Below are 12,917 nucleotides of genomic sequence, written 5' to 3' on the forward strand. Positions count from 1 at the left end.
TTCCTCATCAAGGGTGTGCTGGTGGCTGCTCTCCTTAGAACCAGGAAATGGAGGCCCAGCACTTAGGGCCAGGGCTTCCCTAGGATTGCAGAACAGAATCAGACCCTGGGCTGTGACACTGTTAATAATATCTGTCCCGATTTACTGAGCAGCTTGATGCTCACCAAGCCCTGTTCTCTTTTAGCCGGTGCGCTAGCACAGTCTCATTTCCATCACTGCTAAGAGGTTTATTCCACCAACCATGATCTTTTATCCGAAATTCCGAAGTCCAAAAAGCACGTGTTGGGAACCATTTGGTTACAAAACCTGACCTGACTTAACGAGGCACAATTTTCAGTTCTGACTTATCCCACTTACTGTAAACGACATCCACACCTTTTCTTGAAGAAATATTAAGGTGTTTTGTTTTGTTTTTTGTTTTTTTTTAACGGAGCAGCCTCAAACCTCGCTGAGAGTGTCAAGAAACACACAACTAAGATCCGAAATATTCAGAATTCTGGAAACACACATGGGTTTAACCATGCCCTCAGTCATTTTTACAGCTAAGGAAACGGAGTCATACCTCCCCCTCCCCTCCTCCCACCAAAACCAGATCCCCGCGGTTCCGAATTGAGTCAGCACCGAAAGCATTCCTATTCTGAAAGCGCGAAAGGTCTCGCCATTACTGCCATTACCGCACTTGGTACCCCGCACTGCCAAGCCTCAAAGGCTGGCGCCTCTGGAGGTGGGGCGCCCTGGGGGCTATGAGCCAGGCGGGGAGTATCCTTGGCAGGCGGGGCAAAGGGGCTTCCGGGGCGGCAGCCACCTGGCCCGGCCCCCTCCGGCCCCGCCCGCTTCTGCTCTGCGAGGTGATTCACTCCCTCCTTCGCCTCGGGGGCCCCCTTCCCGTCCAGACGGCGGGCAAGACGGCAGGGTGTGCAGCGTCCCCCAGTCCACGGGCAAGCAAGTAGATACTCTGCGCCCCTAGGGACTCCAGCGCACCCCATGGCGGATTCCGAGCGCCTCTCGGCTCCCGGCTGCTGGGCCGCCTGCACCAACTTTTCGCGCACCCGAAAAGGAATTCTCCTGTTGGCTGAGATTGTGAGCGTCCCGGGATAGGCGGGTGGGCAAAGGCGGGGTGGGGTGGTTGGACCACGCATAGCCCGGCGACCCCAGGTGAGGCAGACGTGTGCCCGGAGGCGCTCCCCAGTGAGGCGAGGGTGGGTGACTTAGTGGCAGAGGCCCGAAACTGGGGGCTCGGGGCGAGTCCGTGGGGTTTGGAGAAGGTGGTCAGGAGCTGCTGGGCCACGGGGTGACGCAAGGGGTCCATAGAGCATATGTGGGGCTCTGTGGAGGGAGACCGCGTGGACACATCGGTGGGCTCAACCGAGGGATCCTAGGGGGCTGGGAGGTGGGGGGCCTCCCGTGGCAGGGCGTGGCGCGGCCTGGGCACAGGCGGGCGGGCTGGCCGGGAGCCCAGGGGCGGGGCCTGTTGGGGTGGGGCCCTGAGAGCTGGTCCTTTGGGGTAGGGCGGTCCGCCTTTTACCAGTTCTTCCTCACCCTTCTGTGGTCAGGTCGGAGGTCCTTAGCTATTCCGGCCGCTCAGGAGCCTGGGTTTCCTACCTCCCTCAAAGTGGGCGCCGCCTTTGATTCACTTGTAAAAGGGGTGCGACGCCTTTAACACAGCCCTGCCCCTCCGGTGTCATTCTCACCGCTTCCCAAAAGGGTTGCCGAGGGAACCGCAGGTCCCGCCCCTGTCAAGGCCCTGAAGCTGGCGCCAGCAGTACTCACAAAACACCTGGCTGCACCACTCCCAGCAGCCCGCCCCTATGCTGGAAGGGAAAAGGGGCGAAATTGAGGCACCCAACGCTACCCCTTACTAGCTAGGTGACCCTGGGCAAGTCACTTAACCTCTCTGGAGCTCACTTTTCTCACCTGTAAAATAAAGATACTAATAATACCCAGCTCATTAGGTTGTCGTGATAATTCAGTAAATTAATATTTGTACAGCTCTTAGAAGAAGAACCTTTGAGACACAATGAGCACACAATAAATGTTTAGTGATTATTATTTGTCATCTTTCCAGTCCTGGTAGGCATCTGAGTTTGAGACCTTCAGTTTAAATCAATCCCCTCAGCCCTGATGGGCACTGATCATAGGCCCCCTTTCCCCTGTCATCCTTCCAGATATTTTGCCTGGTGATTCTGATCTGCTTCAGTGCCTCCACACCAGGATACTCCTCCCTGTCGGTGGTTGAAATGATCCTTGCTACTATCTTCTTTGTCATCTACATGTGTGACCTGCACACTAAGATACAGATCATCAACTGGCCTTGGAGTGTGAGAAGGGGGCTGAAAATGGCGTGGTTAGGGAGGGACCTGGGTAGGTGGGATGGTCCCAGTAACTCTGGATGTTGACTTCCCTCTTCTCTTTACACCTCACAGGATTTCTTCCGAACCCTCATAGCGGCCATCCTCTACCTGATCACCTCCATTGTTGTCCTGGTTGAGAGAGGAAATGCCTCCAAAATCATCGCAGGGGTAAAAGCTGCAGGGGCAGCTCTAAAGTAAAGAGAGAGGGGTTTGAGAATCCAGGGGCCATTTCTGCCCCTGTTTTTGCCAGAAAGCGTGTGACCCCTAGCAGGCCACACTTGTCCTCAGAGCCTACAGGAAAGTCTGGCCCAGGCCCTGGTTTTCCTCCCAAGATCACCATTTGCTGTGAAAGGCCATACTTTGTCCAACACAGGGACCTTTGTGGGAAGAGCAAAGAGGCGGCCCCTTTGTCAATACATTAGACTATCATCTGCTAGAACTTTGTCTCAAATGTACAGTGTGAATGGTGCCACCAACATGTGGGGCCACCATGTGGTTTCCCTGTGTTGGGATGGTCTAGGAGGAGGGAGGGTAGGGTAGATTCCAGTCTCCTGGTCTTTCCCTGGGGCTCTCTGGCTTCCTGATCTGGGTTTTAGTCACCATCCCTGTGTTGGGCAGTCATTGGAGGTGTTGGACAAAGAAGCAAAAGCCTGAGTAGGCTGACCAACCTAATCCAACCTCACTTACTCCCATCTCCACCCTCAGGTACTGGGCCTAATTGTCTCATGCCTCTTTGGCTATGATGCCTACATCACTTTCCCCTTGCGGCAGCAAAGACATACAGCAGCCCCTACTGGTAAGTGTGTGTGTGTGGGGGGGGGGGGGGGGGAGTGTTGCTTAGGAGGCTGAGGAGAGAAGGAAAGGGGTCTCCCAAGGGCATGAATGCCCCTTATTGGTACTGATGGCTTTAGTGCCAGTAAGTACCATAAGCTTCAGTATTCTTGTCTGTAAATAGGCGTATGAATCCAGCCAATGCTTTCCTCTCTTTTCCTCACTTGCAGACCCTGCAGATGGCCCGGTGTAGGTGAACTCCCTTCATTTCTCTCTGCAACCTGCAAGTAACACTTCCATGGAAATAACTCCCTCCTGCTCCTACAGCACTCCCAGCCAACTCCCAGTCCCTTATTTGAAGTAAAAGTGCCTTTATCGGGAGAATCTATTTTCCTACCTGCCAATCCCTCCTGGGTGTGGCCATTTTTATGGGTGTGCCTATGTCCCCCTTCCTTCTGCAGTATCCAAAAGGAGACACCTGTTCTGCCTGGACTATGGACCCACTTAAGCCACAAAATGAGGGAGGAGGGAGCCTCAGATTTGAGATTTTAGGTCCCAGGTTGTGACCCACACCAAAAAATCTCCTCAGTGTGGGTGGTTCTGTGGAGGGATAAATAAAGAGATTGTTAGAACATATGGTAATGAATAAATTAATCCTTTGATCAAATGTGGATAAATCTCAAGCATCAGGAGGGGCAAAATTGGGGAGGAGGACAGCTGGAGCAAGGAGGTAAAGAAGCCACACCTGTTTTACAACAAATATTAAATTACTCCATTAACAAAAAACAGATGAAGGAGGAAGGGGATTTATGATTTAGGTTGGGGGATGGGATCATCTACTTGGACTTGAGAATGGAGCCCTCCAGGACTACACTGCCTTCAAGCCACGATGCAGTTCTTGTCTCTGGCCTGGCGAGGCATCCTTGGGCGTGAGTTCCCGGAGAGCTGTGGAGATGGGGATTTAGGGGTTCCAGTTGCATTGTCCTGAGCAGGCCGGGGCCTGCACAGATGCGGGGGCAGCGGGATGCGTTCCCCTAGGAAGAAGCCATCCTCCTCTGAGGACTCAGAACTGGGGCTAGAAGGTGAGCTGGAACAAGATCCTGAGTCCGATCTTGATCCCAAGTCACATTGGTGGTGGCGATATCTGCCAGATTGGCGGCGGTGATAGTGGTGGTTGTGGTGGTGGTGGTGGTGGCGGCGGCGACGACGGGTGGGGGCCCTGGGTGGGGGACTGCGTGGCCTGCGACGCTGGGCTGGGGGCGCACTCAGGGTCCGCCGCGGGCCTCCCTCGGACACCAGAGGGTCACGGAAGCTGACACGAGGGGTGCTCTGGCGACCAAAGGCACCATCTTCCGGGCTCGGGTCTGGCTGTCTGGGGGGTCCTGGGGGTGGCTCAGGGGGACTGCGGAGCCCCAGCTCTGGCATGGAGTGGCGGTGGGGGGCCCCTCTCAGAAAGCGGGCTGGCTCCTCGGGGCCTGTAACTGAAAAGAGAGATGGAGCAACTCCCTGTTATCTCCCCCCGCCCCCAACCACCCAGGGGAGGCCTGTGGAAAGGCTTTCTCTGCTTTCCCCCATCGGGACTGGGAAAGTGGGGACAGGGGTCGGAGAGGGGCAGCAAGGTGGGGAATTTGGGCAATATGAGGCCTATGGCAGGCTATGGGTGGAGGGAATGGGAGCTAGGCTTCTGATAGAAGGGGCGTGGCATGGGCTAAAGCCGACCAAATTTGCCTTAGGATAGGGGCGGGGCGTGGAGGGTGGAGGGTTTGGAGGGAAGGAGGAACAACTCGGGCTCAAGCAGGAACAAGTTGAGGCTAGGGGACTAGCCTTGTAACGGAGCGGGGAGGAACCAGGGTTCACGAGGGGGTGTAGTTTGGGCTGGAGACAATACCTAGTTTGGGGATAGAACAAGGGTTGAGATGGGGGCGGTGCCGGGGATGCCCCAGGTGAAGGGCCTGGGTGAATCGAGCTCAGGGGGCCAGGGTTGAGGCGGAGGGACGAGTAGAGGCTGGGCGTGGCTCTAGAGGCTGGGCGTGGCTCTAGGGTTAGCTCACCAGGCTCCGGCTCCGTGCTGGTGCCTTTGGTGGAGGTCTCGGATGCCTCCTCCGCAGCAGAGAAAGAGGCCGTGGATGCTGCAAGAGGCGCGGGGACCGTGCCCGCGCTCCAGCTACGGCGGCCGGACCCAGAAGCCGTGGGCTCCGACCCCAGGCTGCAGGCTCTCGAGCAGAAGATTAGGCCGCGGCGTGGCAGGAAGGGGCGGCCCAGCAGGGCTCGCCCGCAGCGACTACAGCAGAAGCAGCGGTCTGAGGCGTGCCAGTGCTGGCCCTCATAAGCCATCTGCCCCTGGTCCAGGCCTGCAGAGACCGAAGAAGGGGGAAGCTGAGGCAGGGTCATCAGGCATATCCCCACCCGTTCTGAATGGGCCCTTCTTGGGAAGAGGCAGGGAATCTGAGGCAGGGTGTCCCAAGACTCCCTCCTTCCCCCAACTCTTCAGAATGGGGCTCTTCTCTGGAGAAAGCGGGAAACCCGAGCTTTGGGCTTTGCCCTGAGTTTCGTCATCCCTTCTTTTCTGGAAACTGTTTCCTCCTTCCCTTTCTTTCCTAGGGTGCTCCCTCCCAGAGTTGGGGCTTGGCATTGGACTCTAAGATGTGGGTCAGGCTTCAACTTTAAGAAGTGGCTTCTGGTGCATGGAGTGCAGAAGGCAGACCTGATGAAAAGACCAGGGTGGTGGGAACAGGGCTTAGAAGGTAGGGCGGGGCCTTGGTGGGAAAGGAGTGGGTCTTAGAGGGTAGGGTGTGGTTTAGAAGGTAGGAGGAATCTTTACAGAATAGGGCACAGCTTGGGGGAGTTGGGCTTTGGCTGAGGGACTAAGGGAGGGGGGAGGGGCTGGGAATTAGAGGGAACTCTGGAAGTGGGCCTAGATGTGTCGTGGTGCCTAGTGTTGTGCAGGTGGGGTTTAGAAAGTACGGCGTAACGGGGGATACCGGTGAGAGATTTGCAGTGAAGGGTATAGGGCTTTGGTCCTGGCACTAGACTGAAAGCATGGAATATTAACGGAGGATCCTGCTGGGGTGGTGCTGTGGCCCAGCTGTCCATCTGTCCCCTTGTTCAATGTCACGTTCACCCACCAATGTGCTCCCCACAGCCATCACAGTACTCCGCGTGGCGGGCCTCGTAGCAGGCACAGCAGTGGGGGCGGCTCTGACGCATGACGTAGCGCTGCCCTCCTAGCGATGCTTCACATTCAAAGCAGCAGAAGTGACCCATGTGCCAGTGCCGGCCCTCAGCCTCGGTGCACTCAGGGGAGAAGATGATCTGGGCGGGGGGGGGGGGGGGAACACAGGCCACCTTGGCCATCAGAGGGGCCTGCCCGTGGCCCTGCCCACCCTCCACTCCCACCCCTGAGTAGAGAGGCACGAACCTCATCACAGGCTTGGCAGCGCGGGCGCAGGCGTTCAGCATGGTGACGACCACAGTAGACTTTGCCAGCATGATAGAAGTAGATGAGGTCCACCAGCAGCTCCCGGCACGTGGAGCACACAAAACACTGTGGGTGCCAGCAGGCACCCAGGCCTGCCCTGCTGGCAAACACTGCGATGTCCCCACCTCCAATCTGCTTCCCGCACTGCCAAATGACAGATAGACACTGCCACCAAGATGGTCAGATGGATGGGGTCAGCCAAGTCATGCAGGTCGCACTTGGGCCATCCCCATGGCAGACCTCTGTGACTGGTTCCACCAGTGGGGTAACTTTGAAACAGGTCCTGCCTACAGGGGAGGGTACCTTAGAGACTGACCCTGCTCCTGGGGGAAACCATAGAGACAGGCCCTTCTAATTATGGGTGGCCTTAAAGGCAAATCTTGGCTTTAGGGAGCTGGGGAAATCAAAGAGATAGGCCTGGCCCAGTGGGGGAAACTTAGTGACGAACCTCACTTTAGATCCTAACAGTAGGATTTAGGGTCAGGCTCTACCTACCAGGAGGGGCCTTGAAGATAAATTTGACCCACCACTGGGCCCTACAGACAGGTCCTGCTACTGGGGGTCAGTTCTTAAGGACATGTTGCAACCACAAGAGGACCAGAGAGTCAGCCCACACCTCACAACCACTGCGTGGAGGGAACTAATAGAGAAGGTCCACTAGAGCCTCCCGAGAGACAGACCACACTCAACAGTGAGATGGGAGGAACAGGCCCTGTCCACCAGGGGGTCCTACAGACAGACCTTGCTGGCCAGGGAGGTGGCAAGGGATGGTCCATGCCTAACAGTGGGATAGGAGGAAAAGACCCCATCCACCAGAGGGGACATTAGAGACAGACCACTAGGGCTTAAGTGGCAGGCCTCATCTTACCAGGGCCTGGAACAAAGGCACCACTCACTCACCCAGGCCCTCCCTTGCTCACCTCCTCACAGATGGCTCCAGTGATGGTCACGGGGAAGATGCGCACAGTGCCGCGCCCCAGATTCTCTCGTTTCCGCTGCTGGCTGAAGGCTCTGAGCTCTTTCTTCTCTTCCTCTTCCAGTGCTGTGCAGTACTGTGCCTGGGGTAGGAAGGTCTTCCAGGCACCTCCCACGATGCCTGCCCCTCCCCACCTTCCAGAATTCATCCCAGCTCAGAGTTCACTTCTAGGTCTTTCTATAGATGTTACTTCCTGCCTGAAATTCCCACCCCTTACCTCTTCTCCCGAGGCTCAGCTGTGGTTTTGCCAAGGAATGTCCTGATTGTCCCTGTCTGTCCAGACCTCAGATCAGCTTACCTTTCCTCCTCTGACCCTGTCCATTTCTTTTTTAAAAAATGTTTTATTTATTTATTTTGAGAGAGACAGAGACAGTATGAGCAGGGAAGGGATAGAGAGACAGGGAGAGAAGGAGAGAGAGAGAGAGAGAGAGAGAGAGAGAGAGAGAGAGAGAATCCCAGGCAGGCTCCGCAGTGTCAGCGCAGAGCCCAACACGGGGCTGGAACTCACAAAATTGTGAGATCATGACCTGAGTCGAAGTTGGATGCTTAACCGGCTGAGCCACCCAGGTGCCCCGGCCCTGTCCATTTCTTTCTAGCTGCTTAACATTTGCTCAGGCTGTGCCCCCCACCTCCACCCCGACCTGGCATGCCCTTCCTGTCTTTTCTCTCCTCACCTCACTGTCGTGTGGGGGCAGCTGGTGCAGCAGCTGCTTGATCCTGTATTTCTCCCCAGGACTGTTGACATAGGGGACCTTGTCCTCTGGGAGGCAGCTGAAAAACTGGTATACCTGGGAGGACACGGGGAATGGGAGACAATGATTGAGACTAGGGGTGAGTTGTGATACAGTGAGATGGTGGGACCCTACTTCTCTGAGAAAATTAAAGTCATCACAAGGGAATGTCTAGTGACACTCTCCATCTCCCCTTCCTACAGTCTGGATCATTTCCATCACCCCCCAAATACACTGTAAGTTCTTTCAGGTCTTGACCCCACTTTCCTTTCCACCATTCTCTTTCCTTTTACAGCTGTTGGGTGCATTCACTGTGTCCACTTCCTCTCTTCCCATTGTCTCCAGACCCGACCTCAGTCAGGCTTCCCCACCCCTTCCATCCCTGCCCCTCTTCCAAAGCTGTTCCTGTCATGGTCATTGACAAGGTGCACACCATTAAAATCATTGTTCAGGTCTCAGGCCCTATAACAACTGGACTTTTCAGTAGCACTGGACACAGTTGATCGCTCCCTTATCCTGGAAACACTTTGCTCCCTTGGCTTCTAGAACACCACACTGTCTTGGGTTTCCTCTACCTTATTGGCTGATCCTTCTCTGTCTCCCTTTTGGTTCCTCCTCAAATAGCTGAGCCCCAAATGTGGGAGGGCTCTCAGGCTCATCCTTGGGTTTCTTGACTCTTTCTACATTCAGTCCCTTGGGAATCATGTCCAACCTCATGGCTATGAATACCACATCATGGCTAATGCCTCACAAATGCATACCTCCAGCCCTGTGACTTCTCCCCTGAGATCCCAGCAACATGGCCACTCAAACCTTTAACAGGCATCTCAAACTCCAGATGGCCAAACCCAAATTTATGTTCTTACTCCTCAACTTGCTCCGGCCTTGGCCGGTCCCACATCAGTTAATCCATCCGTCCTTGAGGTCATTTTTGACTCCTCTCGCTCACATATTCACAAGCAAATCCTCTTAGCTCTGCTTGTGAAACATCTGCAATCTGATCACCACTTGCTACTTATACTGCCAATATTGTCATCAGTCACAGGACTACTTCAGTAGCCTCTCCCTCACTGCCCCTGCCCCCCCCCCCCTGCTTCCAGCCTTACTCCTTGTTTGTTCTACACGCAGCAGTCAGAGGGATCCTGCTAATCCTAAAACAAACTACATCCCTTTCTGCTCACAACACTTTCGTGGCTTCCCCCTCACTCAGAGTAGAGGTCCAAGTCTTCTCCATGACCCCCCTCCACCTCTTGGACTTCACCTCCCCCCACTTTCCCAGTCACTGTTCTAGCTACACTGGTCTCCTCACTGTTCCTCACACGTGCCAAGAATGCTGCTGCCTCAGGGCCTTTGCATCAACTCTTCCTTTTGCCTGGATAGCTCTACCCTTGGGTATCTGCATGGCTTACTTATTTACCTCCTTCAGGAAGCCCAAACATCATATTCTCACAGAGGTTGACTTGGGCACCCTATTTACAGTTCTAACTTTCTCTCTACTCCTTCCCTGCTTTTTTTATTGCATAGTCCTTACACCATCTGACATATTTTTATAGGTCTGTCTATATTGGCTGTTGTTCACTTTAGGAATCTAACTTCCATGTGGGTGGATGTATTTTTTTTGTGTTTTGTTCACTGCTGTGTCCTCAGTGCCTAGAACAGTGTCTGGGATGCAGTAGGTGTTCAATAACTATTTGTTGAATGAATGAATTAATGGTGATGTGGTGAATGAAGTGCTGGGATAAGACCTGAGTTAAGAGATAGAATAGGAGTGGGGTGAACATGCCCTAATTAACCCCCTCAATGATCACTCAGGGTTCCCTGAGAATTGTGGGGGGCCGACCACTGTGAGATTACATAGGGGTCAGAAGGATACATGCAATTTGACCACACACCCTAGTGTGGTCCCACAAATAGGTTTGTATATGTGTGTGCCTGCATGTGTGTGCATCCACTGGAGAACAGGAGCAGGTGGCAGCCTCTGGTCACCTGCTCTGGCTTGAGACCAGGGGGCACCCAGGCATACTCCTCCGAGGCACAGCCAGAGTCATCATCGGAGATGGAGTGGTGCTGGAAGTCTGAGATTAGCCGACACATGATGCGTTCCAGATCCACAGGCACCATGTGCACAGCATGCTCTTCCCTCGGGCATTTGCAGTGCTGACAGATCTTTCTGAGGGAGAGGGAAGGGTGTCAATTACTAAGGCGTAGTAGCTCACTTGGACCCTTTGGCAGCCCCAAGGAAGTACAAATAAGGGGCAGGGACATACAGATTATCGTCACCCAAGGACTCTAAGCCAGGACAGGGCTCTGGGCCCAGGGGTGGGACTGCTGTGGGTGAGAGAGGAGCAGAGGGAGTGGCTGTGAACTGCAGGTGGGGCTGTGGCCCCTGACTATCATCTCTGGGACTTGGTCAGACTGTCCTGGCAGTGGGCCTGAATAAAGGTGGGGCTCTGAGTCTGAGATTGGAGTTACATATTCAGAGGTTTCTTTCCAGGACTGGCTTTGGATATTGTGGGGGAACTTTTCCTAGAGGCAGGCTCTAGCCTGTGCTGGGTCTGAACTTGTGGGCGGGTGGGGGCTCTGAGCCTGTGGGTAGGGCCTGAGTGTGCGGCTGTGGGTTCTGTGGGATTTCACGAGACGTTTTGGGTACAGGGCTCCAGGTGGAGGAAAGGACACTGGGTCTGGGAGAAGAGTTCTGAGTCTGAGAGGGGCTGGATGTCAGTGGATGCTGCTCAGCCCCTGGGACTGAGGACTTCCCTAGGGATGGACTGGCAGCCAGGCGAGAACACTTCTGGGGGGCGGGGCTATGTAGTGGGTGGAGTTTTCCTGGGAACTGGACAATTGGGAATGAGTCAGGGGGTGGGGCCCTGAGTCTGAGCGTAAGGCTATTGCCCCAACTGAGCTGCTTCCATGGACTAAGCTCAAGCCTACGGGTGTGGCCTGAGCTTCTGGGGGTTCCCCTGAGGACGGGGCCCTGACAAAGACAAGGCCCTCAGATGGTCACCTACCTCCAGCCGTGCAGCAGGAAGCCGGGGCACTGTTCCCTGCAGGAGTTGCAGGGCTGGCCGCGGTCTGGGTCCTCTGCCTCTGGAGGCTGAAGTGGGTGAGGACAGACGCGGTACCAGACGAGGTGCGGGGGCGGGGAGAGAGAAGTCAACGCCCGCCTCTCCACTCCCAGGCCCGCGACCGCACGCCAGGGCCTGTCCCACCAGGGCAGCGCTGGGCAGGCTGGGACAGCGCCGGGAGTGCAGGAGAGGAGGACACAACTGAGGTAGAGGCGGGGAAGTTGAGGCCACCTTCCTATATACCCCTTTTCAGGGAATTCCCTTCCCCCTCACCCAGCCTTGGACACCTCCCACCAGCCTCTGACTCCTCCAGGCCTCAAACACCTCCCCCAGAACTCAGAACACTCTCCACACCAGAGCACCTAGACTCTAATCCGGGTGTCCCTCCCAGGCCTCATCTTGGCCCCTTCTCCATCCAGGAGGCCAGCAGCACTTCAATTCCACAGGGTAGGAGTCTGAGGCCCCATCCTCACTTGGGATCCCCACATGAACCCTGTCCCTCTTTTCCGAAGCCCTTCCCCCAAACCCTGGCTTCTCCCCTTTCATACCTAAGGAACTGGATCAGGATCTCAGGAGGCCCATGATCCATTCAATAATCCCCACCCCAAGAAGTCTTGGCCTTTGGTCCTTTGGACCACCAAACCCAGACCCCACTTAAAGACCCCTTCCAAAGGAAGAGCAGCCCCACTATCTAGGAGGTCAAAAAGCTCCTGGCTCAGGTAGAAGCCTGGAAGCCCTCTAACTCCAAATCCCAATCCCTGGACCCTTAGTATTTAGGCACCTCAGGAGTGTAGGACCTCACCCCTAAGATCACTTTAGGTGCCAAGGTACAAGGTTCCCTCAGATGCTCAGGAGGTCCTTACTCAATTCAGGACTCCATGATCCAGTCTTTTGGCCCTCAGAATCCCCTCCCAGAATTCACACGAGAGGACCACCAGGTCCTGGGGTGCTGATGGAAGTGTGCAGAGAGGCGATTAGGGAGCATCTGCCACCAGATCTCCACGTTCCTTCATCCACACGTTTCCAGCAGCCCCAGCCCGTCTGTTCTGGGAATCTGGAGATGGGGATTCCCAAACCCTCAGTGGCGCGCCTCCTCGCTATCCCTATCCTCTGCCCCCTCTCCTGGGCCTCAGTTTACCCCTGACTCCCACCGCTGCCCCGAGTATCGCTCACCGCGCGACCGGAGCGGCGCCTCCGGGACCCACGCGCGAACATGGCGCGCCCGGGCAGGGTCAAGCCGGGCAGGGTCAGGCCGATGGAATCCTCACGGGCCGTCAGGCCACCGCGCGTCCGGCCTGGGAGATCTGTTCCGTATATCTGACACCGGCATGGGAGGAGCGCGCCAAGCACCGCCCGCTCCTGGGCCTGCACTCACTCCTGGGCCAAGGCGCCCCCTGCCTAGAGGTGAGGGGCACGCAGCCCAGGAGTGCCGTACGGGAGAGCTCCCCAGCTTTCCCGCCCCGAGCCAAAACCAGGCCTCAGAAGGCACGCCTCCCAGAACCTCAGGGTAACACATGGCCTCTCACGGGATATTTTAGGGCCTAA

The 12,917-nt window shown here is 55.7% G+C and overlaps 2 protein-coding genes across 5 annotated transcripts; one reads left to right on the forward strand and one right to left on the reverse strand.

Annotated features, from left to right (window-relative positions):
- The first annotated feature begins 624 nt into the window (after nt 1-624).
- Nucleotides 625-3,758, forward strand: PLP2 (proteolipid protein 2). The gene is made up of 5 exons (XM_045470941.1): nt 625-1,080; nt 2,166-2,318; nt 2,424-2,519; nt 3,057-3,147; nt 3,353-3,758. Exons 1-5 carry the CDS (start codon nt 985-987, stop codon nt 3,373-3,375), a joined length of 459 nt encoding a protein of 152 aa, XP_045326897.1. The 5' UTR covers nt 625-984; the 3' UTR covers nt 3,376-3,758.
- A 3-nt stretch (nt 3,759-3,761) lies between these two features.
- On the reverse strand, nt 3,762-12,694 carry PRICKLE3 (prickle planar cell polarity protein 3). 4 transcript variants are annotated; one of them, XM_045470937.1, is made up of 9 exons: nt 12,546-12,694; nt 11,316-11,401; nt 10,294-10,477; nt 8,251-8,364; nt 7,521-7,673; nt 6,541-6,765; nt 6,248-6,434; nt 5,174-5,473; nt 3,762-4,603 (listed from the first exon to the last, which is right to left on the reverse strand). In XM_045470937.1, the coding sequence occupies exons 1-9, from the start codon at nt 12,585-12,587 to the stop codon at nt 4,002-4,004; spliced, it is 1,893 nt and encodes a 630-aa protein (XP_045326893.1). In that variant the 5' UTR covers nt 12,588-12,694; the 3' UTR covers nt 3,762-4,001. The 4 variants fall into 4 exon arrangements, with proteins under 4 accessions (XP_045326893.1, XP_045326894.1, XP_045326895.1 ...); XM_045470938.1 differs by having other exon boundaries at nt 7,521-7,658; nt 12,546-12,693; XM_045470939.1 differs by having other exon boundaries at nt 6,541-6,744; nt 12,546-12,693.
- Between the last annotated feature and the right edge of the window lie 223 nt (nt 12,695-12,917).

This window comes from Leopardus geoffroyi, chromosome X, assembly GCF_018350155.1.
Source record: "Leopardus geoffroyi isolate Oge1 chromosome X, O.geoffroyi_Oge1_pat1.0, whole genome shotgun sequence".
Lineage (NCBI taxonomy): Eukaryota > Metazoa > Chordata > Mammalia > Carnivora > Felidae > Leopardus > Leopardus geoffroyi.